This window comes from Gobio gobio (assembly GCF_949357685.1).
Source record: "Gobio gobio genome assembly, chromosome: 9".
Classification (NCBI taxonomy): domain Eukaryota; kingdom Metazoa; phylum Chordata; class Actinopteri; order Cypriniformes; family Gobionidae; genus Gobio; species Gobio gobio.
This window is the reverse complement of record NC_137115.1, coordinates 47,364,254-47,389,453: the sequence shown is the minus strand read 5'-3', so window position 1 is coordinate 47,389,453 and position 25,200 is coordinate 47,364,254. Positions and strand designations below refer to the sequence as shown.

The following is a 25,200-nucleotide window of genomic DNA, read 5'->3' as shown; positions in this document are numbered from 1 at the left end:
GCAGAGAACCATTAGGTGAAGCGGTCATAGTGTAATATATTTATCAATATGTGGTGAATTAAATGAAAGTTCTGAGGCCTTGGGGCTGTAATACTTTCAACAGTAATTTAATTATAATACCAATATCAATGGTCGTAAAATGTGGGTGGGATATTATTCACATACAATGGTTCCGACGCCTATGCGGAAATGTCTTGTTGCATTGTGCATGTTGTCACTTCTTGAGTCTCTCCAACACTGTCAGACTCCGGTTTGAACATAAAAGGCTGCGCTAGGTAATCTGAGCTGCTAACATGAGCTCTTGAAGCTCCGCCCTCTTCTTTTGACAGGGGGCTGGAACAGCAGCTCATTTGCATTTAAAGGGACACAAACGGCACATTTCTGTTCACCCTCAAAAAGCGACAATTTTAACTCGGTAAAAAAAATTATCTGTGGGGTATTTTGAGCTAAAATTTCACATATACAACCTGCGGACATCAGAGACGTATTTTACATCTTGTAAAAAGGGGCATAATTGGACCCCTTTAAATTGAATACATATTCCTCTTAAAACTAGTCCCAGACTACAATGCATGTTTGAGCTGTTTTAACTTGAAAGCAACTATCTTAAAATATGTCAGTGCCATTGTTTTGTGGCAACATACACACCAGTAATGTTTTTTATTTCTACGGCATATTTATAAAAGCTACTTAAATGTCCTAACTGAACTAATGTTTAATCATGGCTTAATCTAAACCCTGTTTGTAAAACTGTTTTTTCAAAAGTATATTAAACCAACATGAGCAGGATTTTTAAAAAATATTTTATTTCGGACACTTGTTTAATGACCAAAAAAACATGTTTTTCCAAAAACAAGCTGTGACAAATTTAATTAGACTACATATGCCTCGAGGTCTGATAAGGCTGAGAGGATGCTTTCGTAGAAATTTGAATTTTTTTCTAGAGGGAATGAATCAAAATTAGCAAAGTATTTGAAATATTTCTGCGCATATACACCAGCCCAGAGAAGGGGCTTCTCATGTGTTTTGAACCATGTGATCTGTCGTGTTTTTGACATGAAGCATTCACTGCACTACATGTTGCTCTTATTATGTCTCCATTTAAGCTAAAAATAGATAATTGTGTCACTGCAGACGTCAGCAGGCTATCCGACATAATGAACGCATTTATCCGTAAAAGCACCCCTGTGTTTTGAAAAAAAAGAGAAACGGTCTGTAACCAATATGACTAAACTTAATTACGCCGCAACTGACTGCGGGCAACAGCTTGGAGGACGCTGGAAGGAGATGTCCATGTTTCCTGCTTTCATGTGTTAATGATTACCACGGTGTCTGGTTTTTCGAGGAGCAAGGGGGATCCTTTTGTTTCTGTTTTTATTGAATGACCTGTGTGGTTAGGGACCCTATTAACTCTACACCCAAAATAGCTTGGATGCTTATGGAGATGAGGGCTTCTTTGTCTTCATTGTAGTAAAACTGTGACAGGTTGTGTTAAATCCTTGTTGCCTAGTCGAATGCATATTGGGTGCTGGATCTCCGAGCTAAGGCAACATGCAAGAAAGGGATGCAGTTAATAAAGCGTCATAGACTTTAAAGAAAAAGAGAGACAGGAACTGAGGAGAAAACAACTTAAGCATGGGATGCCACAAAATCCAGTCTGGGAAAAGTGAAACAATTTATGATCTGTAGCCACATAACAGTATTTTAGCTGATGTTTTGTGAGAAATGTGGAGTGATGTCTTGTTAGGCTCATTTCTGGAAATGCGGTGTGTTTTAAGGTCCTGTGGGTAACCAGCGCGTGAGGAGTATAGCTGTACCCGTAGAATGATTCCAGTTTGTTTTTACAAAACTTTATCATAGGGGAAAAAAGCTCTTTCATGTCAGGCAAAAGCGGAATTTACTATATTCTGGTGCTTCACAAGTTAATTTAGAAGGGAACAGCCACAAAGGATGGAGGGCTCATTTAACGCCAAAGTTCCACATAAACCTTCAAATGAATTTTTAAAGCCAGATTTGTGTTGTGTGGAACAAAATGTGTTTGCCTCCTGCATGAAGTGACGTGCTAGAATTCATGTGATATAGTGAAGTTTCAGGGAAAGGGACAGTAAAAAAAAAAAAAAAAAACGTGATGGTGAAGTTATAACACAAAGTAATACAAAACTAAGAGGACAAGGCATAGATACAGGTGAACCAATAAAGGGCCATCAATAATAAAACAAGATGTTTGCTTTTTTTTTTTGTAGAGTTATGCTGCCTTCACGTGTTATTGGAAATGTCCTACTTCCCACTTCAGAAGTCGAGATTGTTGCATTCAGGTGCTTTGTTGTCGGAATGAACAGGAATCATGGAGGACACCAGGCTTATTCGTGTCAATTTATTGGGAAAATCAAAATAATATGCAGTGTCACATGCACTGACAACCATATAAACATCTACGATGCCAGATTCTGTAATTTTGGTTAAACGCAGGCTATTTTCGCTATGTAGCCTATATTCTTCAAATGATTACTCGTATATGTAAATATGCACTACATTAATGACAAGACGATCTAGCTGTTTGGAGGGAAAACCTAATAAATCATACCTGGCACAGCAGTAGTTCTATGTTTAAAGTTTATGGCACGCTCATCTCGGGAATTTGGGTATCAAAATTATTTCAGAACTTCCCAGTGGTAAACACGACATCAGCGGGCGTTCATTTGCAATTCTTTACCTTGGAAGCTTGCATTTACGATAATTCCGATAGCACGTGAAGGCAGCATAAGGCCCGTTCACCCCATGAACGATAGCTATAAAGATAGGCCTAACTATAACAAGAACATCTCTGGTTACTGACGTAACGTTGGTTCCCTAAAATGAGGGAACAAAATGTGTCCACAGCGGTCGATATTGTTCTGTTTACTCTAAGCACGCGTTCAGTTTTGTCGTCTGCCACTTTAAATGCTGAAACTTTAAAGCAGAATGGATTCTGATTAGCTGGCAATATTTGTATCGTTCATCCGCTGGAAAAATCGTTCTGACAGTAATTTCAACGATTCACTGTATCCTTATCGTCATAGTCTAGTTGTGGTGTGAACTCTGCTATTTATATTTAGAACGGTTTTTAGAACTACACCGATCAGGCGTAACATTATATTGTGTTGGTCCCCCTGACCCATCGAGGCATGGACTCCTCTAGACCCCTGAAAGTGTGCTGTGCTGGCACCCAGATGTTAGCAGCAGATCTTTTAAGTCCTGTAAGTTGGGAGGTGGGGTGGGGCCTCCATGGATTGTACTTATTTGTTCATCACATCCCACACTCTATATGGCACCAAAAATGGTTCTTGGCTCGTAATCATAGGCAAACTTTTTAAGTGCTATATAGCACCAATTTTGGTGCTTCAGTGGTTCTTCAGCGGTTCTTCAGCGGTTCTTCACCGGTTATTTGACTCTTCTTCAGAAAGGCAAACCTTTTTTTTTTTAGAGTGCACAGATGCTCGATTGGATTGAGATCTGGGGAATTCAGGCCAAGTCAACACCACAAACCCGTTGTTGTGCTCCTCAAACATTCCTGAACCATTTTTGCTTTGTGTCAGGGCGCATTATCCTGCTGAAAGAGCCACAGCCACCAGGGAATATCGTTTCCATGGTCTGCAACAATGCTTAGGTAGGGGGGCAATGTGTTTCAAAGTAACTGAAGTAACAGAAGTTTCCCAGCAGAACATTGCCCAAAGCATTACACTGCCTCCGCCAGCTTGCCTTCTTCCCATATCCTGGTGCCATGTGTTCCCCCAAGGAAGCGACACTCACGCACCCGGCCATCCACGTGATGTAAAAGAAAACATGATTCACCAGACCAGGCCACCTTTTTCCATTGCTCCATGGTCCAGTTCTGATGCTCACATGCCCATTGTTGGTTCTTTCTGCAGTGGACAGGGGTCAGCATGGGCACCCTGACTGGATACACCTCAAACTGCGATGCACTGTGTATTCTGACACCTTTCGATCAGGACCAGCATTAACTTCTTGAGCAATTTCAGTTACAGTAGCTTGTCTGTTTGATCGGACCACACGGGCCAGCCTTCGCTCCCCACGCTCTCCATCCAAAATTGGCCCTTGTCAAACTCACTCAAATCCTTACGCTTGCCCATTTTTCCTGCTTCTAACACATCAACTTCAAGGACAAAATGTTCACTTGCTGCCTAAAATATCCCACCCACTAACAGGTGCTGTGATGAAGAGATAATCAGTGTTATTCACTTCACCTTCACCCATAATGTTATGCCTGATCGGTCTATATCGTTATTGTTGTCATTCTGGGTGCAAACAGGATTTTAGACTAAATTGTATAAATTTGCTCTAGCTGAAGCTTGACTAATACAGAACTAAAGGGAAGTCCGGAAAATTTAACATTTGTTTGGCTTGTTGCTCCATGCTTGAGCTGTTGTAGGTTACTGGTTAACAAGTTTGAGGCGAATCTTATGTTACTCACTCACATTCAGACTCAAACCCCCAAGTCAATGAAAAAAAATTCAAATGTGTTTGCAGTAATAATAGAATAGTTACTAAAGTCATTATCAAAATAAGTATCTAATGAACAAGTAGGCTACTAGTATCTATTTAATAGGAGCTAGTATCTAATGAATTAGTGCTAGTGTCTATTTAATAGGTACTAGTATCTAATGAGTACTAGTATATTAAATAAGAACTAGTATCTTTTAAAAATGTACTAGAAGAGAAAAGCACTAGTAGCTATTGAATAAGTACTAGCGCCTAATGGAATAGATACTAGTATTTTTTTTTTTTTAAAAGTGTTGGTAGCATGAAAATAGATACTAGTACATTTTAAGCATTAAATGTTATAAAGTCTTGCCAAAAAACACGTTTTAAACAACACATTTGACAAACCTTGCTTTTGTTTAAGATTTTTATTTATTGGATTCAGAAATGTATTTATTTTAATAATCAAGAACAAAGAAAAGTACATTTACGATTGGATACTCTTCAGAAACACACATTTACAATTAGCTCAGACATAAAGTTTTCCTTGAAAATAAAGATGGTTGTCGATATAACAAATCTTTTTTTTGTCCAGTGTGTAGACTAACAAACATGCCAGACAAAACCAGAAGGTTAAAGCATGTATTTTAAGACGTGTTCAATTAATGCAGAATGCTAAGGGGGAAAAAACCTTAGACACAGCACTTCCTCTCAACTGTTTTGCAGTCACTTCAGCAATTGTTTGCATTTAATGTTTTACTTCCTATTATTCCTTCACTTCAAAGCATGAATTCAGATTTGTATGAAATACACTGGGCAATTGGAAACAATTAGAGCAAAGACAGAATAGAAAGAGAATCATATACTTAACTTCAGATTTCAACAAGTCAGAAAATAACATCATCTCCATAATTTATAACTCAATAAAATTCTTATTGGCCCTTAGATGGTGGACATAAGTCCTTCACATTGACATCTAGTAGGAGCATCAATATAAGAAAGTCACACAGAAGTTAAGGAAACGTCACATAATACACATGCCCGGACAAAAATATTTTTAAAAAAATCACTGATTGGATTTAAATAGGCAAATGCTTGAGTCTATGATTGGCTCATTATTACAGTGATTATTATGTTTCAAGCATGTTATATGTGTGGCATCAGTTCTTCTAAGTGTGTAGCTTTACTTTTCTTAAACAACCGTGTAGGAAGACACATCACAGCCATATTTCGCTTGATAGGAATAACATAATTGATTTCCTTCGAGAGGTGCATCAATTTTTGGTCAAGATCTTGTGTTGACAATGCAAGAGTCCAGCACTCTGTAAAGTCTCCTCCAGCACATCCCAAAGACTTTCAATGAATTTAAGGTCTGGAGCCAATTCATGTGTGGAAATGATTCTTGATGTTCCCTCCCAACCATTCTTTCACAATTTGAGCCTGATGCATATTGACATTTTCATCCTGGAATATGGCCATGGTGTGTCTTCCTACATGGTTGTTTAAGAAATGCAAAGCTACACACTACATCAATTAGTGTTAGAAGAAGAACTGTTGCCACACATATAACATGCTAAAAACATAATCATTGCAATAATGATCCAATCATAGACTCAAGCATCTGCCGGGCAGTGTATAACATCAATATATCACTGTAGCTTTAAGATATTTTAAAAATACTTTTAAAATATTTCAAATGTGGGATAGTACGATAACAGCTAAATATGTTTAAACCCTTCATGATGTGTGGCACTGCAGTTTTCCACTGTAAAAACCAGTTAATTAAAAAAGGAGGCGTGCATATGCGACACAATCCTCAACCTCAGAGAGCAGCAGCATGGAAACAGTATTCTCCCAACTCAACTCAACTCAACACAACACACACCCTTTCTCACACATACAATCAACCCTTATACAGTAAATATGCACAATTAGTGGTTAGTACATTAATAATACATTAAAATATAGGAATGTTTGAAACATATTACTCTTATTAAATCAAAATATGCTTTTTTTTCTAAAAAATAAACTATTTCAGATGAATAATTTGCATACAATATATACAGATAATAGTATACAATAAAGAGGAAAAAAAGATTTTCAGTATTGGAGCATAAACATCCATATAACAATGTCATGTCTTGTTTATTTAATTTGAAACTTTGGGTTGATTCAAGCACAGCTAAATCACTTAAAGTAAAACATTTCAGCTCTGCGTGTAGAATTTTTACATTAACGTGTCATAATTTTAGGGGGTTCTTTTTAACTTGAAAAAGCTATACCTTGCCATAAATGTTCAAGCTGCCTCATACTTTCAAGAGAAATTATGCATATTAAATTACAGACTTTCTACCAAACAACAGGAATGTTTTTTGGGGTTAAATGAAAAATATGCAATAATTGTGCAATGACTAATTTGTGGAGGACTAACTTCAGTGCCTCCTTCATTAGAGCAATAAAAAGGCTTTTACATCAATCTTTGATTATCTTTCTGTGCTTCCAACAGAAAAGCTTTCATAAAACTTCAGATTTCTTGTTGGTTTGGAATGTCACAGCGGATGCCTACACCAAGAAACATTCGATATAATTTGTCGTCATTTTTCCGATGAGGTTTCAAGGCTCCGAAGAAATGGATCAAATCAAAGGTTGCAAGGAGCACATTGCCTGTAAAGATGTGTTCACACGCAGGGGTATCCGTGGGTGTTGAAAGAGCTCTTCAACAGTGACTCTGAGTGCACTATTTAATTCACCTATGAGAAAGCAAAGAATTTTAAGAGGATTAGGTAAATAAAAAAGAATATTAAGTTTCAAACCTGAGGAAAAAAGTTGTCAAACTGGTCTATACTGGTTTGCCTCACACTTTTGCCACATTGCCAATAAAAGCTGATAAACAGGGAGCCATGCCCAGCAAAAAGGAAGCAGGTTCTCAGTCAAAGAACAATTGGACGGAAGGGAGAAGTCCACTCTTGACGCTCAGTAACCCTCCAAATAACACAACTATTTCCATTGTGACCCGTGAGGTCACTCGCCAAGAACATTCACAGTCGATAAACAACTACTGGGCTTTAAAACAGTGGTCTTATTTAGTGAGAGTGTAGCAGTGTGCCATGTTAGCTAATGCACAGCAACACAACAATGAACATTTAACAATATTAAGGACAAAAGTCTGTCAAAAGCGAAACATTGGAGTGCATTTCTAACCACAACAACAAGCACGTAAACACTTTTCCAAATCAAAATGTTTAAATATTCATTAAAGACTTAGGGAGGCATTTTCCATTAATAGTCTACTTTATTCTAATGAGACCCAAATTCTGTCTCAGTTCTATTTTTCAGCACCATTTCCCTGTCGTTCCCACTATGTTGCTACAAAGTTATTTAAAATGTAGTGTTTACTGGAGAAAAAATATGTAGCTGCACTGCAGACAGCTTGTTTTGCTGGTTGAATGTATTTGATAGGCAAACTTGAAATCACTGAATATGAGCCAGACCCATTTGCCACTAGTTTAACCATTATTCCCCTTCCCTCGAAGTTGTCTTTAAAATGTCAATTTCTTCGACAAGCAAGCAAAAGTAAGGCACTACAAATTAAATCACTAAAAGAGGACAAACATTATTACAAGAGACCTAAGTTCATGTCATTGCATATAAAGCTAGTCGTGGTAAAGCACTCACCTGTACTTGACATCGAACAGGGTCGAGTCGTCGTCTTCGTCGTTTTCTTCATTTAAAGGTGCCATCTCTACGCGCTCGGCTGGAGTTGTGATGATGTCATACTTTCGCGTTTTTCTGATCTTCTTTGCCGATCTATTCAAATCGGGGTTAGAGAGAACATGGTGAGTGAGAGGTTATGACCTGTAAATTCAATAGCATACGAGAGTTTTCCTGTTAGGCGAGTAGCAATCGGAAATTCTAATTCTGATCTTAATGATTCCGGTTCCTTAAATTCTTGTTTTTATGGAATATTGCAGTATGTATTATAAATTATTTACCTTTAATCAAAATAATCTTTAATCCTTCTCTTCTCTGATGACGTGTTTACTGGCGAAAGGACAGGGCAACCTGTCACTCACATGAGATCATAGAAATAGCAAACCACAACCAATTCTCTAATGGACAAATCCTGTATCTCCAGCCCTACATTTGTTCTTGTTCGAGAAGCCGTTTCACTAGGATATATACGTCCGAGTGAAACGGATATGTCAGTTTCATGCTGACTTTAACAGTTCTATTAATGCTTCTTTTAGAAGTTTATTTTTATAAGGCCATTTATTTCCCAACAGTGTGTGTCACCAAAAAAGTTCATTTCCAAAATGATAGCATATAAATAATAGCCTATAATTGTTTCGGAAGGTGTATTTAAAAAAAAAAAAATTTTTAGAGGTGACAAATTGTATCCAAGCACTGATCCTGGCTATATATTAAATACAAATACATTAAATTACATGTATTATTTTTTTGAAAATACCACAACAAAATGTATAATGTATCTTTAATTACATTGTCGTATTGACAACTAAGTAACATGGTTTTTAGTTTCACGAACTTTAAGTACAACAACAAATAGCCTAGCTAACAAAAACGTTAATGGTGTTTTGATTCATTATAAAGAACCGGCTCATAAGAGTCGTTTCTTCGAAAGTCTCCTGGTACGAATAAGATTCTAAATATAAGCATCGGTTCTCGTTTTCCAACCAACAGCGAACCATCTGCTTCCAAAGCCGTTAGAGGATTAAGTCAGGGAAAACGAGTCAGACAATCCAGAATGATCTGAAATCGACAAACTGTGTATGTTGTGTGTTTTACCAATTCGGTCTTAAAGTAGGCGTTTACACATTTACAAATGAATCGAAAATTGACGCCATTTTCAATTAAAAGTATAGTAGCATCAATATATGATTTACACAAGCATAACACAATAACAAACCATTTAAATAAATGCCAATTTATATATTACCTGAATATTTTTATGACAAGGCACGTGATAAGCAAGGTTGTTAATACGCAGATGAAAATAGAAATATTTTTGATGGTAGGAAGATCCCTTAAAATGGTAGAAATGCGAGATCCAACCGCTACATCTGTTTCATTATGTGTTGATGGATAGTCTTCTTGTGGGGGTAACGTTGAATTCAACAGCATCGCTGAGGATGGACGCGTATGTGGCTCTCCGTTCACCTTCTGGGCGATGACAATAAGAGCAATAGCAAAAGACTGTAGCCACATATTGTTTCTCGAGTTAATCCGCTTATTTAATGTCTTGTATATTGAAAAGAGTCAGTATAAAGAAGCTCTGCGCTCTGTAACTCGAAATGCGAATAACAGCTGTCTGACGGATGATGGGAAATGATGCTCCGAGTCTGACATCTCAAATATTCCACAGTTCACAGTCGGCCGTCAAACATCATGTCCACTATCTCAAGCTCACAATCTGTCTTCCACCTCGAGGGTTCTGTTTCATTCTTTGGTTGGCACTCACACGCAGCTCGGTCCGTCCAGGATGTTTTCTTGGGAATGCGTGTCGGCAGGAGGAAATGTGGATTATCCACACCCGGAAGAGCTCCGGGAGGATCCAGACAGACGAGGAACCAATGCGCATCAGCGTGAGGCTCCGACGTGCTGTTATAAAAGATGAGCGCTTGTTGAGAGTTGTGTTGGCGTTAGTATACACATCAGACAATCTACCATTTAATAATGAATTTGGATCTATATCTATCGTTTTGGGGAACGTTAGTTTTAAAAGTAATGCATTAGAGTATTGCAGTAGGCTACTCCCTAAAAAAAGTAGGCTAACTAATGACATTAGTTACTTTTTGTGAAAAGTAATTACGTTACATTTGCGTTACTTTTCCTCATCAGGGCTTTCTTGATTATTTGTCAAATGTAATGGCCATTTCACACAAAAATAAATGAATAAGCATCAGTCTGATGGACATGCAAATTCACACCTGTAGCCTACAGCTCAATAAAAGTATACAGATATTTTCATGAAAGTACTTTCAGTAATGTGTTAGTTACTTGAAAAAAGTAAGCTGATTACGTCACTTGCATTACTTGTGTTGTCTATACCAGGGGTTTTCAAACTTTATGATGTCAAAGACCCCCAAATATGATAAACCTTTTATGAGGGACCCCCTTTCTAAAATCCTTCTATAGCCTATATATGACCAATCGACCAGAAAACTAAGGGTCAATTTTTTTTAAATAAAGGTTTATAGTACATATATCTTCATGGAACATGATCTTTACTTAATATCCTAATGATGTTTGGCCTAAAAGAAAAAAATATAATTTTGACCCATACAATGTATTGTTGGGTATTGCCACAAATATACCCGTGAGACGCAGGACTGGTTTTGTGCTTCAGGGTCACATATTTTTGTGTATGAAAAAAACATTTAAATTGTTAGATAAATAGTAATACAACATATTGTTTCCAAACATAAATTGGCTATAGGCTACTTAATGTTGGATGTAAAAACCTGCAGAAGAACATTTTCAATTTAAAATGATTTGTATAAGCAACTTTCACAATAAATGTTAGGGTGAGTAATCAGCTCACGTAGGGTAAATTCAGGTTGATTGGGACACTTTTTCCAAGTCATCTCAATGGCAAAAAGTGTCCCAATCACCCTGAATTCACCCTACTGCATTAAGAAAACTGCCTTACAACCCCAGTGAGCGAGATAAAGGGGACTATAGTGAGAAAAACAAAGCAAACATATACAAATTCTTAAATTCAGTTATAATGTTCAGTAGACTTTAACCATTTTTGCTTTGTCTTTTTATTCCCTGAAATCTGTCTATCTATCTATTTGTCTGTCTGAAACCGATGAAGTGGGAATTATTTATTTGGTGGGTAGTGCTTTGCAAAGTGGCTGTTGTTGAAGAAAATCTCAAAAAGGGCATTAAATGTACAACAGCAAAAACAGCCTGCTTAATTTAGAGAGTGTACAAATATTTATACTGTTTATATTACAAAAAACCTTAAGGTCCACTTAAGGTCGTAAGAGAAGGAAGTGGCTTATTGTTGGATTAGGCTTTGGCTTTCCTGTGTTCCATCCTGTTATTTAACAAAATTTAACAGAGTCCATGTACATGTTCCCCTGAATAAAAATGCATATAATATGATATTATTATGATATTATTATATTAATAATATGCAAGAAAACCAAACATGTATGAGTAATTTATTATTATTATTATTATATTATTAATTGAATTATTCTCAAAGTGGAGCACTTCTAAAGAAAGAGAAACGTTTTTAAGTAAACTAAAGTAAATTAAATACCTAGTTTATATTAGCCACATGATGGCGCAATCTACACAGAGACATTCAGTTGACCTTTCTGTCAGTGCACAGCTATACAGGGAAATGAAAATAATAGCAGAAAGCATGGGCCGCTTGCATAAACTGCTAAGACTAGTCTTAAAACTTAGTCATCACATTTTTTTTAAAGACAGTTCATAACTGGTTTAAGTCAGTTACATAAAAAGTAGGTTGGTCTAATTTGAAGCCAAAAGGTAAGACTGATTGCCCCTTGACTAATTGACTTGTCGCCAAACTCGCCATTATGTTAAGATAGTCTCTTAAGATCTAAGACCCACTAGCAGTTCGTTTTTGGTATCAAATTAGGCCCTGAAAGTTATGAACAGTCTTAGAGAAATAAATGTGATGACTAAATTGTAAGACTAGTCTTAGCGGTTTATGCAACCGGCCCCAGATTGTTATTCTAAAAAGCAGTTATTCTTTTCAAAGTCAAACTTTTTTTTCCAGTGCACAAACATTTCTATTTGCACCATAGCCCTCCAACCAAAAATGCATTGGGCACTGGTTTATCCACGGTCCAAACAACACACAACAATTTCATACAAGGCCACAAGAGGGCTCTTATACCTTTTTTTTTCCCAGTCCAAATTAATTTCTCATCTTTGTTTTATTCAGTACTACACTAAAAACAGTGTGTTCTGATTTGTGTGCTGATATAAAGGGTCATAACATGGAGTCATTTATTTATACAGTATTTTGAGTATGGTTTTGGCATCTGGCTCTTTCTATATTTGGCTTTTTGTTTTTTTTAAATGATAACTTGCCTTGTACACAAATAATCAATTGAGTTTAGCCCGCGGCCTCTACCTTCCATGAAACATCCACCTGGTGCATTTGCCAGTGCCTACGTGGCATGACTATAGAGGAGAAGGGGGAGGGAGGCGAGGGCTGATAGAATTACAGTTGCTAAGTAACCAACTGCGGTATGCAGACTAGCTGTTGAGAGAATTGAGCCCTTGACAAGAGCTGCGGTTCTGTTACTGTAGCCTACACATTCATTTGATAAAAAGAACTGTCATAATCATACTTCATAAATTAAAGGTTATACATATTTAAACCGCAAGTTTTAGATCATTATATTATTCATATTGCAAAAGTGTTTTATTTAAACTATGGATGTTTGGTTTGGGCTGTTGCAACCTGTACATGAAACTTCTTTTCATAATATCAACACTGTAAATTCAATTCTAATGATTTCATTTAATTAAATAGCAACGGTGTTTGAAATGTAACTCCTGAAATTACTTAATAACCCCATGAATTACAATATGTAGGCTTTTAACTATATTATTATCAATAATAATAACACTAGTAACATTCCATTCTGGGCCCTCTGTGCCAATACACTTAAAAATAAAGTCACATTTTTAATCCACAAATATAAAACATTAATATCATATATATACACACACACGCACAGAGAGAGAGTATATATTTCCATACAAATGAAATCACACTGTATTTCATATACATATCTATAATTTTGTTACTCAGGCAATCCATCTCATGAACACTTCATAATAAACGAGAAACTCACACACGTATACACACACACATAGAATTGTACATTCCTTTTATTCACTTATTTTTAACACACTTATTTATATTTCTAATTTAAACCTAAAATACGTGTACATAGTATGTTGCTTATATAAGTAAATTTTAATTTGTATATTGTATCTTTGCTATTTTGCACATTGTCTGTATAGTATTTGTATATTGTTATTTTTTTATTATTTGTGTATTATCTTGTCACTGTCATTCTGTGCACTGTGGAGCTTCTGTCACTACAACAAATTCCTAGTATGTGTAAACAATGCAATAAAGCCCATTCTGATTCTGATAAATTCACCACCTCATGAAATAGTTATGCTTTCTCATAAGATCAGGTTTCTTATAGCCTATGTTTTAGAGCAGTTTTTTAATTGATCAAATATGACCTGGTCTTTGTGGTGCCATCCCAAAGAGGCATGAAATCACTCCTACGGACCTTTTTCTGGACCATTCCCACCTGGAGGGATCACCTGCCTGTCTCAATTCGAGCAGCCGAGTCTGTAGCCATTTTCAAAAAACATCTAAAGACACATCTTTACCAGCAGCACCTGACCAATCAAGAATAGCACTTATCATTCTACTCATTTTCTGTTTGTCTATTTATTTAAAAAAAAAAAAAAAAAAAAGGTGTCATATCTGTTCTGTACTAGATTAACTGGGACGTGTTAGAGCACTTGCGTATTCCTTGGCTGTTTAAGTTGCTTTTATTGCTCTCATTTGTAAGTCGCTTTGGATAAAAGCATCTGCTAAATGACTAAATTTAAATGGTCTTTAAATAATGATAACCAGCCAGCTTCGATAACATACATGCTGCATACTCACATTCTTGTGTTACTTTTATTTCTTCAGGTAGGAATGTGGGTAATTTATGTTCAAGTAAAGTCTCTTCAAGTAATAACCACTGACCCATAAATCAAAAGTTCATTTATATATATATATATATATATATATATATATATATATATATATATATAAACGATATTTGAGATAAAATGGCTCGAGGACTACAATCTGAACAGATTTGTTGCTTTGCTATTTAAAATCGTGGATATAATTTACATTGTGAAAGTTAACGATGCTAATTGTACATTAATTATCAGTTTTTATTGAAATAGCTAGTATTTGTCATTAAATTAAAGTGTTGTCATTACGCCAGTGCTTTTTTTCGGTCACTGAAATCAAAAGTTAGTTTACATACACAATCATGGATGCTGCGTTTCTTCTACCCAGAATGCTGCAGTGAGAGGAAGTTGTCTGTGCTTACGCTGAAGCTCAGGGCTGTCCGTCCACTCGATCAGTATAACAGCACAGAGAGGACGAGGAGCGCGCGCACACGGGAGAGAAGAGGCAGCGGTGACGGTTGAAGATGGCGATGCGGCGCGGTCTGAGCGAGAAGACCTCGTTAAAACGAAGAATGCTAACGAAGAGAATGGCGTCGGCCTGTTCAGATAAAAGAGCAGATCGCAACGGTGGGAACCTGGTAAGATTTCACTATAAATTTAACTTCTAAACGTGTTTGAGCGAGTGGTACAGACGCGCCAATATGGTGGAAAAGGAGAGGGTTCGACGAGGTGTTGTAAAATGGCCATGATGGGGCCATTGCCAAGTACTGAAAAAAGGCATTCTGTCGATTTAATCGACGATTTTAAGGTAAAAACATCGAGGAATTGATAGGAAAACAATGGATGGATATGTTGCAGGAAGACTGTGAAGATTTCAACCGGCTGCAACGAAGAGATTCAAGGATTTAACTGTCTACGCATTTTAAATTCGCTTTGTCCTTGAGAGGACAAAATGTCCTTGTAACATTCGAAAGCGGAAAAAAAATATTATATCGAAATATTGTTGTAATAATGCAATAGTGGTCGTATCATTTCCTGTCTTAACATTTTGAGTGTCTTTTGTTGATTTCAAATGCTTTTCTTGAATAAACAATTTTATTGAACATTCTAATGCATATATTGTGTGTTAATGACTGAAAAAATATATATTTTTCCCCCCCGGATGTACATTGTTTTGAACTTGTGCAAAGAACGTTGTGAATGTCAACTTGCCTTATGATTTAGTACATTTTGATGTTTTACTTTTTTAGGATTATATTGTTTTGTGCATAAAATCCAAGAGTTAAACCTTTAATTTTATGGTTCTTTTCCACTTGAGAATGAACTTTAAATAAACGTATTCACTTGTATTTCTTGTGTTTTGTACAACATTTATGCTGTATTTTCGACGTTAAATAATAGGGTGTTGGCTTTTAACCCATTGTGGTCCACAAGAAGTATTTATATTCTTTTAAAAAATGTAGAAACATGTTTGTTTCTTTTATATTTTTCCTTTTTGGTCAGAGATTTATGTGAAGTACATTTTCACCTGATTAGTGCTGTTTTAGAGAATTAAATACCTTCAAATTATACAAAAATGATTGATAAATATAAAAAAAGTCCAATTAAATCTGGAAAATCTCTTTTTTTTTGTTCAGGTTTCCACAATATCATAGAAACATATAACCTAAAAAGTAATGCTGTTAAGGTTATCTTTATTTAGGGTGTAAAATGTAAGCTTTAAAATATTACGAGGTCTAAGCTATATATGTATATAGAATCAACTGTTCACTCCATTGCTGTCTAGAAAACAAATGTTGCTGCTAATGTATGCAAGAATAAATAAGAAATAAAACATTAGCCCTAAGTGATGATTCTATATCAAAGAGGTTTCTGATTTATGTATATTCTAAAGTGTATATGAAGTATTGTTACATTACGTACTTTAACAATAGTACTTGCAGAAGAACTCAACGTTAACTGAAGAATTTGTATTTAATGTACAGAAACCGCATGGCTGAAATAAATGTTTCTTTTGAACATTTTGACACCAAAGTGACCATTATGTAAAATATCCGATAAAATACTAATTGTCCAAAATATTTTTTTGTGTACAGGAATCAGAACAACTGGATAAAAGATGATGACGGTTTCGTTCAGTCTCATGCCATTTGAATGTAAGTGTCATTAATGTATTTACTAACTAAACTATACACTATACATTTGCGCAATTAGCTATTTACCTTATCATTGACCACCACTAGGTTGTGCTCTAAATCAAATCGTAGGATGTATCTTCAATCTAACGAAGAATCTTCTTGTTGTTAAAGGTTCCTGATCTCCTAAATGTCAAAAGAAAGATGAGGAAAAGGATTTATGCCGTAAGTATTGCAATTTAAGGAACCTTGTACGACGTTATGATTTTAGCTACTTTATAGTTATGTGGTTTATTTATTAATGTACACTGTAACACTAATTTGTGCAGAAGTATAGTAGACAATACAATTTTTATGCAATTTGAATAAAAATACATAGATACACAATAATACAAATCATTATATTTTTAAATATAGTAAATATTCTATAAATTTTTCAACAAATTCTGTACTGCCCTAGATATTTTAAACCTGAATTTGCTATTGTACCCATAAGTGTTTAAACGAAAAAATAACATTAATCTTGGTACTAGCTATGAACTCCACTCGCATCCATGTTTAGCGAAATAAAATTGAATTAAGACATTAGGAATTAAAAGTATCGAGTATCGATCGTAGTCAGATATCGGCGACGCCTTTGACGATATCAAGACGATAATTTGCTCATTTCCCCATTAATGTATAGGCTAGTATTGTCAAATTAATATTAGGAACTACAATTAATTTGCCTTCCCTAATTTCATAACGACATCACCACATAACCACACTTGTGACACGTGCATATAAGGATTGAGGATGACTCATTGCATAACCATTAATACCTGGAGCATTTAAACTTTACTAATTTAATTAATTTAAAATGTTTTAACTATCCATTCAATTAAATTTGTTCTCATTTCACCCCTAATAACATGTCAGTGTCCGAACATAAGTCATTTTTATGCAGCAAATGGAGAAAGACATATCCACTAGGGGTTTGAATCTTCCCTGGTCTCACGATTATCATGTCTTCGATTCAATATCACGATGCGTTGCATTTTCAATGTTGCACATAGCTACATTTTCAATAAATAAAAAGTCAGATGTATGAACTCCCTTTTTAATTTAGATGCTCCAAAAAAGTACACTTCCTGAATGTAGCAAACATCAAACACATCTTGAGTCTGAACACGGCAGATGACTAATAAACACAACAAACACCTAAGTAGTGTACTCAAGTTACATCCACGCATGCACACACTCACATGCTGTAAATGTTAAAATTGTTGGTGCAATTTTTTTTGGTTTATATTTTGTTTTGGCTCCCTTCACCATTTTAAGCTAGTGTGACAAGCGCATATGCAACGAATGACGTCAGAGAAACGGCAGTAGACTTGTACCTATAGAGTAGTATTGAATCCTTCATATCTCCGAGGCTTTAGTTTGATCATATTTATAAAAGACAGATACGCTGTACCGATTCTTTCTGAAAACAGCCGAACTTGTGGAGGCGTGCAGTGGGCGGGGCTAAAGAGTCACAAGCGCACACGCGCCCATGACACGCACACAAAACATGGCATTATCCCTGGATAACTTTCGATTCACTATACGTTCTTGTTGTTTACATTATATGCACTTGTGCGCCGATTGCCAACAAAGCTGACATTTGATGCAGTTTCACTCGCCGCCTGCGGTTTTGACTCATGACAAGGAACAAATAAACACGCTTGCAGAATTTCGTTGCTGCCCCTGAAAAACAAACTGCATCCACTGTTTCCTTTAACGCTAGGTTATTTGGGAGGCTGAATAAGGTCGTCTTTCCCTCACAACCAAAAACACACTTCTTTATTGACATTGTTGATTTCGTGGTTTAAAAACAACAAAATTACAGCGCTGGTGGCGGCTTCCGTAATCTGAGCATAGCTCATTGATGGGTGCGCTCTCGCTCTGGTTGGTGTGTGTGTGTGTGCGCGCTCATCCGTGAGAAGTGCCCATACAAGGAATTCTGCCCTTTATGACATCATACAAGGCCATGCTCGGAAAACTTTCCGAAACTAAAAAGAAATATTCCGTCATACGTTCAACTCGTTTTTTATTTTTTATTTAGCCATGTTTAGTATTAGAATCCAACTCTTTAACAGTGTAAATAAGTCAGAATGCATGAAATGGCATTACCCCCCCCCCTTTTTTAATTTCAACACCCCTAATATCCACCCTGCAACACATTTTTATATCTACATTAAAATTTCACAAAATATTCTTTAATTTAAAGAGTTTTTCACTTAAGTTGGATTTGTCACATGCCAACCAATTAAAAAAAAAAAGTCCATTATGCCTCAATTCCTGCTCACTGTGGTTTCCAGTAGCAAGTTAACCACGTCATTACCTCCAAGGTAATAGAGCCTAGCAAGCATTACTATAATTGCCCCTTATTTTTAGTATTACATTTCAGCGAGTAACTCGCTCTGTAATGTTTGTGCTTCACATGAGAGCAAGGAGAGCTGTTACTTTTTAAATAATCACTCCATTACATCTGGAAAATTAAAAAGTTATTTTAAATTGAGACCTGCCATCATAGACATATACTCATAGGTGCTTCATTAGCATCTGTATTTGAGCCGCTATATGCAAGCTGTCGGCCATATTCGAACAGCTGGTCTGCGAACACTTGAGTTGATTGATTGTCTGCAACCCCAGTTATGCGCATATATGAATATCTATATCTGCAAATTAATTTGCTGAACTAACACAATACAAGACAAAGGCGTCCGCTAACACGACATTAAAAAGTTACCATAGTATGAAAACTTGTAATATTGAGAATTCATATAAAACACAAACACATTCTCACCTGTGAAAGGTTATCCCATTTCTTTGTGAATTTAAATCTTGACGGTTTCATAACCAGAAGCTGCGCAATGTTGTGGCATTACTGATTCTTTGTGAATGATGTGCTGACGTTCCAAGATGGCTAGCTCGCCGACGTGTTTGGAGAGGTCGAATGTGGCGTCTACATGTATTTGCATGTCATGTGTAGGGACAAAAAGTAAACGATTACGTAGCGGCACGCTTAAGCCTTGTTTATACTTTCGCCTGGCTCCGCAGTGGGAGCCTCCTCTGACTGGTGCGCTCCTCTCCAAACGGACGAGGGATTTATACTTGATGCGCTCGCCATTGTAGTTTTCTTTGAAACGACAGAGGGCGACTAAGAGTAATTGTTCTATAAACCATCAGGAAGCGGCGGTGAGAAGTAATGTACACGGGTGACAATATTTATTTTAGTACACTTCACCAAAAACCACACTAAAGAATCGTGTAAAATTTAAATAAACCTTGATATTATATGTGACATTAGAACAAAATATTGGTATACATGTATACAACTAAATTAAAGGTTAACTTAAGTGATTTAGCATTAGGCTTTTTATCAGTAGAAACCCGGTAGTATATTCAAATTGTGGTACTCTCCCCCCTCATATCGCCCTGAGACAAGAGAATTATGCATTTTATTTCTGGAAAAAATCCTCTGATGACGCAAATATTGTCATTTTTGCGTCATCGGAGGATTTTTTGGCCAAAGGCTAAAGACTACTATAGCCAGTAGTAGGAGTTAGTTTCGCATGTTATCAACCCGCCCATAGGGGAGCGATCTCACACACAGAATGTAAGACACAGACGGCCAATGGACATTCATAACAGTGCACGGTGCAGAGTAAAGTGAGTGTTTCAACTTTTCAATGAATTCCTGTGATAGTTTATCTTCCATATGCGATCTGAAAACGTGCCAGACTGGCGCTTAACGTTACCTCAGCTCTGCTCCGCTCGAATGAAATCTGACTCCTGCTGCGTCTGTGACGTGACTTTCGTTTGGCTCACTCACACTTTATTGAAAAGACACGTTCAGTTTTTAATTGTAGTGTTTATTCTCTAACTGAACGAAATGATTGTATTACTATGAAGATCAAAACGACGGTGTACGGAGTGGCCTCGTAGGGCAGCGAAGCAAGTGCATTCTGGGAGTTGTTTCTTTCATCCACATGAGACAAAATACATTTTATTTTTATTTTCTCAGTCAAGGAGGCACCAAATTCAAAAATAATTTCACATTTCTACTGCATAAATGACCCAGTTTAAATACAAAGCTTAATGCTAAATCACTGAAGTAACCCTTTAACGATCTCTTAAATATTTAATTTAGTTTTGTGAATTTTTCTTTATTTTCAATAAAAGGGCTTATTTCTGCTGCTTTAGGCTCATTTTGTAAATATAAGCAACTAATTTGTACGTGCAAACTGGGTGCTGGTGTGATGAGACGTCATGCGCTGCTAAATTCGCCTCAAACTCGTGCATCTTTGGATGCAGAGCCATGCGGAAAGTTACAAAAAATGCGATGTATGCCGCCATGTGAAATGGGGTCTTGCGCCACTCCGCGATGCCATCATTTTTGCCACGCGCACCTTCACGCTCGTGTGGACGCGTCACGTATAAACCAATGGCTTTACGGCCATTCAGAACACACTACAATCATGGCAGCGACTTTTGCATGGAGTTAATGCTATTTGGAAGCTTAAAAGAAAATCGCTTAAAAGTGATGTAGGGTTCAGGCTTAATTCCTTCCACTACTAAACGGTTACAATGTTTTGCTTGAATTAAATATAAGGCAATGTGACACTCGAGCAGCTAATGTAGTTCTCAACTGACAGTGTTTTTTTTTTTTTTATACCTGTGATCTCACTGATTGTCCTTCTCCCTGCAGAAGAAGTTTGCCTGAAGAGGAAACTGCTGCAACCTTTCAAGGAAGGGAAGACTACTCTGTAAGTCCTCAGTGTTACTTATTTGTATTAAGGTATTACTCCATATGTCTGTCATTTTAGCTGCATTTAGGCCCCACAACTCTACGAAAGTATTTTTGCTTAGGCAAATGTAGTACTAATAAATAGCATAAAATGGATTTCATCAAAATGATAAATTTACAATTGCTGCAGTTTTATAAAAGGTAAAGAAAAAAAATCAAAGCTCAAAGGAAATGTGCTAAGGATTTTTTTTTCCTATGGATGTTTTCTTTTCCTGTTTCAGCTATGAAAGGTGCAAAGATTTTTTTCACACTTTGTTTTGATGACTGTTCATATAATTTACTTGCCTTCAGTACCTGAGCATGCTTGTATGCTCTCTTCACTTGATCTTGTTTTCAGTGAAAACCTTTCATGAGATCAGTAGCTATGTTTCCAACAAAAGTTGCAGAACTTGTTGGCAAAATTGGAATACTGCATAAAACATTTGCCAATAAAGCAATGTTTCCATCCCTTGTGTTCAAGAACAAAATCACTTTCTTGGAAATTTACAATCTGGGATGCCACTGTGGCTCTTATCCTAAATCATAAATGACTTGCGTTTCAAGAGTGCGCAGAAGAAGCGCAGTAAACACTGTTGTGTTATCTTGCGTTCGCTCGGTGCTTGGGAACGCAATCATGTGAGGTGGTTCTGGGAGGTCGTTATACCAAATGATTCTGATGACAGACTTTGGCTCAGGCATTTCAGAATGACCAACCCAAACCAACATTTGAGATGCTGAGCAATGACACTGATCCGCTAGTTAGTCCAGTTGTCCAATCACATCCTCTGTTGAGATGGTCAACGTAATTTCTTTTCCCTTTGCATAGAGGGATTTATTTGGTAAATATCTTTACATTGTAGTTTATGCGCATGTCTTCCTGGATAAAAAAATGAACTGCCTCGTGCATACATTTTTATGCACATCTTGGCGTTTCTATCCAGCGTGACTCAGCGTGAGTTAATTCTGCTTTTGTGTAACTTGTTTTACACGTCTTTCTTGATTCTGCGCCACAATTGGCCTCCTTTTTTCATTGGCTGTTGCACACTTTATGCATTAAACATTTCACTTGTGCCCTATTGGAATACAGTACATTATTTCCATTTTACTTGACATTTAGAGTGATGGATGGTTTCTGCTTTTGATTTTGGAATGAGTATCCAGACAGGACAGACAAAATATGATGGTACGTTAACCATTGCACATTAAATCTAATGCATTAGCCTATGTCCCTCACATTAAGAAAATTTTCCTTCGAAACATTTTGAATCCCTCTTCATTAGATATATCATTACAATAATTAGGTGGCAGCTCAAGTGACAGTGACTTAACTTATGGATAAAGCCGCTGACATTTTCAGTAAGCAAATGCCATACGTCCTTTGAGAAGGAAGTTGTGGCTTCAAAAAAAATTTTCATTACTTTTCTGAAGCCTGATTATTTTTTTATTTTTTTTAAATGTGCTTCATACCATTTTTTTTTTATTGAGAATTCCTTTTTCGTTATAACATTTGGGACAACTTGTGTTCTTTTTGTTAATTCTCTTCATATTTGTACTTGTACCCATCAGTATGAAAATTTCACTTTATGTGAACGGACCCTTTGCAGTCGCTTCTCATTTTGGTGGTTAAGCCACACTTTCTTTTCTTTTTTCCCTTTTTTTTGTTTCATTATTAGGCCAAACATCCTGGATGACTTAATTGCAACACTTTTACAGTTTGATAATTTCCTCCGATACACTTTTAAGTTACACATTGTAATAACAATCGCATAAGTAAGGATAAACACGCTTTAATAATTGGAAGTTTTCAATGGTTTTCTGCTTTGTAGACTCAACTCTTGGATACAACTTTGTTCTTGTATCATTAACATTAATTACTATTATTAAATAAAAACATGATTATTGGAAGAAGTTTACCTTTTGTGAAGCGCATCCACTGAAATGCTAGCTAATGACAGACATATGTTGTGTAATATGTTGTGATTTTTTTTTTAAACCGTGGGTCTATCGTAAAGCTACTTTCTGAGAATCAATGTAATAAGAAAACGATAAGTGAACTAAATCCAGCTACAATGGATTTTCTGGTAGTTGAAAGTTAAGGTTTTTGTAGTGTTGTTTCTTGTGATAACGCTTCCGAAATTGTGTGAATTGAGTGTCTTGCACTCACATTTGTAGGTGAATGTAACCAAATCATGCAAACGCATTTGCGGCAGCTACATAGCATTCTTCTGTTAGCATTTAATGATCAATATTTGAATAACAATGCATTTTGCTGTTATGCTACTATTATTATATGGACAAGTTGTGCATGTTAATGTTTGAAGTTGTCCTGATTGGCCATCATAAAGTTTTTAAGCGCTAGTTAGAGAACCATATAAAACAGGATTCTGATTTCATGTTCATAGCTACACGTTATCGTTTTAATGAAAAGCTGTCATCGCATCTTTAAGAATACATTTGGGGTTTACATGTTTTCCCTTCTCCTTTTTGATTTCATTAAGAACCAATTCTGGACAGTCAAGTGGAGACTACTGCTTAATGAGGAAGATGGCGGCTCATGTTTTGCTTTTGGATTTGGAGAGACATTGTTTGATTTTTGCTATGATGTTTTTAATTCATTCGCAAATGTGCTGAACAAATGTATGTATTGTCATTTGACTGCTATGTTGTTGTTTTAATGAAATGCCTGTATTTAACAGTTAATCCATGTTTTTTTTGTTTTGCCTTTTTAAAATAAAAATAAAAAAGTTTCGTGATTTGAACAATATCGAGTTGCTCTTATTGGATGGAAAATAAGAATGACGTTTCGCAAATTTACTTTGCGGCTTGCGTCCAACACAGCTTTTCCAAGTTCAACCTTTCTTTATTTATAAAAAAAAAATGCAATTTACTTCCCGAACTATTAATTATTTACTAACAAGCTAGGTGATATTTTCAAGAGTTATGTCTTTTAACTCCCTTTAATGGCTGGCTTAATTTTGGTACATTAAGTTTGTATTCAATAATTGACTTTCGCCCATTTATTTTCAAGCTTTATCTATTCCATTCAAGGATACACCCTCTAATTTCCTGTTGAATTAAAATCACACATTTGCCAGCCTGCAAGCTCTTGGTTCATGCAACCGTCCTCTTTCAAATATCACATTTGCAAAGCGCATTACATATACAGAGCAGGTGTAAAAGGTTTCAAATTAAAGGGTCTAAAATGGTGTCCAGTGTAGTCCAGCACTCACTGCAAAATGGCAGTCTCTTGTCTCATTTCCTGTCTATGCAGGAAGTGAAGGCTTACAGAAATAAATGTATTAACACGAAGATAAGACCTGCCCTTTGTAACCACTAATCAGTGCTAACCTACAAGTATAGCAGTGGAACGACTAACTTGAGGTTTTAATTTATCTGTAAAACAGTTAGTTTTTATTTAAAATAAAAGGGGTGGGTCTTTCGTGCATCACCTGAGCCCTGGGTAAATGGAGAGAACGTCAATCAAAGGCTAAGCTCTCAGAGCTGGGAAGGAGCTTTAGATGGCGGATGAACCTTGGGAAGGGGAGAGCGTTGAGCCTCGCAGGGCTCTCAATAGCACTTATATCTCAACTTTGGTGAACTTTGAGTGCCTCTAGGGGCACCGTAATCGCGCGAAATCGTTCGTTTTCGTACGTTTTGGACTATAGAGACGTTAACGCGTACGTTTTGTGACTGTTTCGTCGAAAAACGCCGTGTGTGTGCGTAGAGTGGCCAGTCGTTGTTTTCCCTGCCTCGCACTGGCAGCCATGGCGGTCCTCCATTTTTAGTGCGCTCTGCTGGGCTCTTCTACTCTCTCTCCCTCTCTCTCTCTCTCCATTCAAATAGCCATCGGTGGATTACTGATATTATTTTTCTTTTCGAATATTATTCCGATTGTTATTTTAATCTCAATTCTGGATTCTTTTTGATTTTTTTTATTGTTATGGCCGAAGTAACAAATCGGATATTTTTTGTCAGATGTGAATGTACTACTACAATCCTCCTCCTGTCAATGCAATAGGTATGTTTACATTGTTTCTTTTCTACTGT

At 36.4% G+C, this 25,200-nt stretch overlaps 2 protein-coding genes and 1 long non-coding RNA gene across 6 annotated transcripts in view; 2 read left to right on the top strand and 1 right to left on the bottom strand.

Moving 5' to 3' along the window:
- Positions 1-8,150: 8,150 nt before the first annotated feature.
- fam174b (family with sequence similarity 174 member B) lies at positions 8,151-10,011 on the bottom strand (the record flags this gene model as incomplete). The annotated part of the gene is made up of 2 exons (XM_079825208.1): positions 9,437-10,011; positions 8,151-8,286 (listed from the first exon to the last, which is right to left on the bottom strand). Exons 1-2 carry the CDS (start codon positions 9,703-9,705, stop codon positions 8,151-8,153), a joined length of 405 nt encoding a protein of 134 aa, XP_079681334.1. The 5' UTR covers positions 9,706-10,011.
- A 4,647-nt stretch (positions 10,012-14,658) lies between these two features.
- On the top strand, positions 14,659-23,917 carry LOC307131754. Its single transcript, XR_013817214.1, has 5 exons — positions 14,659-14,843; positions 16,302-16,361; positions 16,515-16,565; positions 21,076-21,133; positions 23,652-23,917. It is a non-coding gene; the product is annotated as an uncharacterized lncRNA (long non-coding RNA).
- Positions 23,918-24,481: 564 nt separating this feature from the next.
- chd2 (chromodomain helicase DNA binding protein 2) overlaps positions 24,482-25,200 on the top strand; it is a 36,244-nt gene continuing 35,525 nt past the window's right edge. For 2 of the 4 annotated variants that reach the window (XM_079825597.1, XM_079825595.1), the window contains exon 1: positions 24,482-25,171. The gene's annotated coding sequence lies outside the window, so the exon portion shown is untranslated. The remainder of the gene's footprint in view (positions 25,172-25,200) is intronic. The other 2 variants (XM_079825599.1, XM_079825598.1) reach the window with 1 other exon arrangement.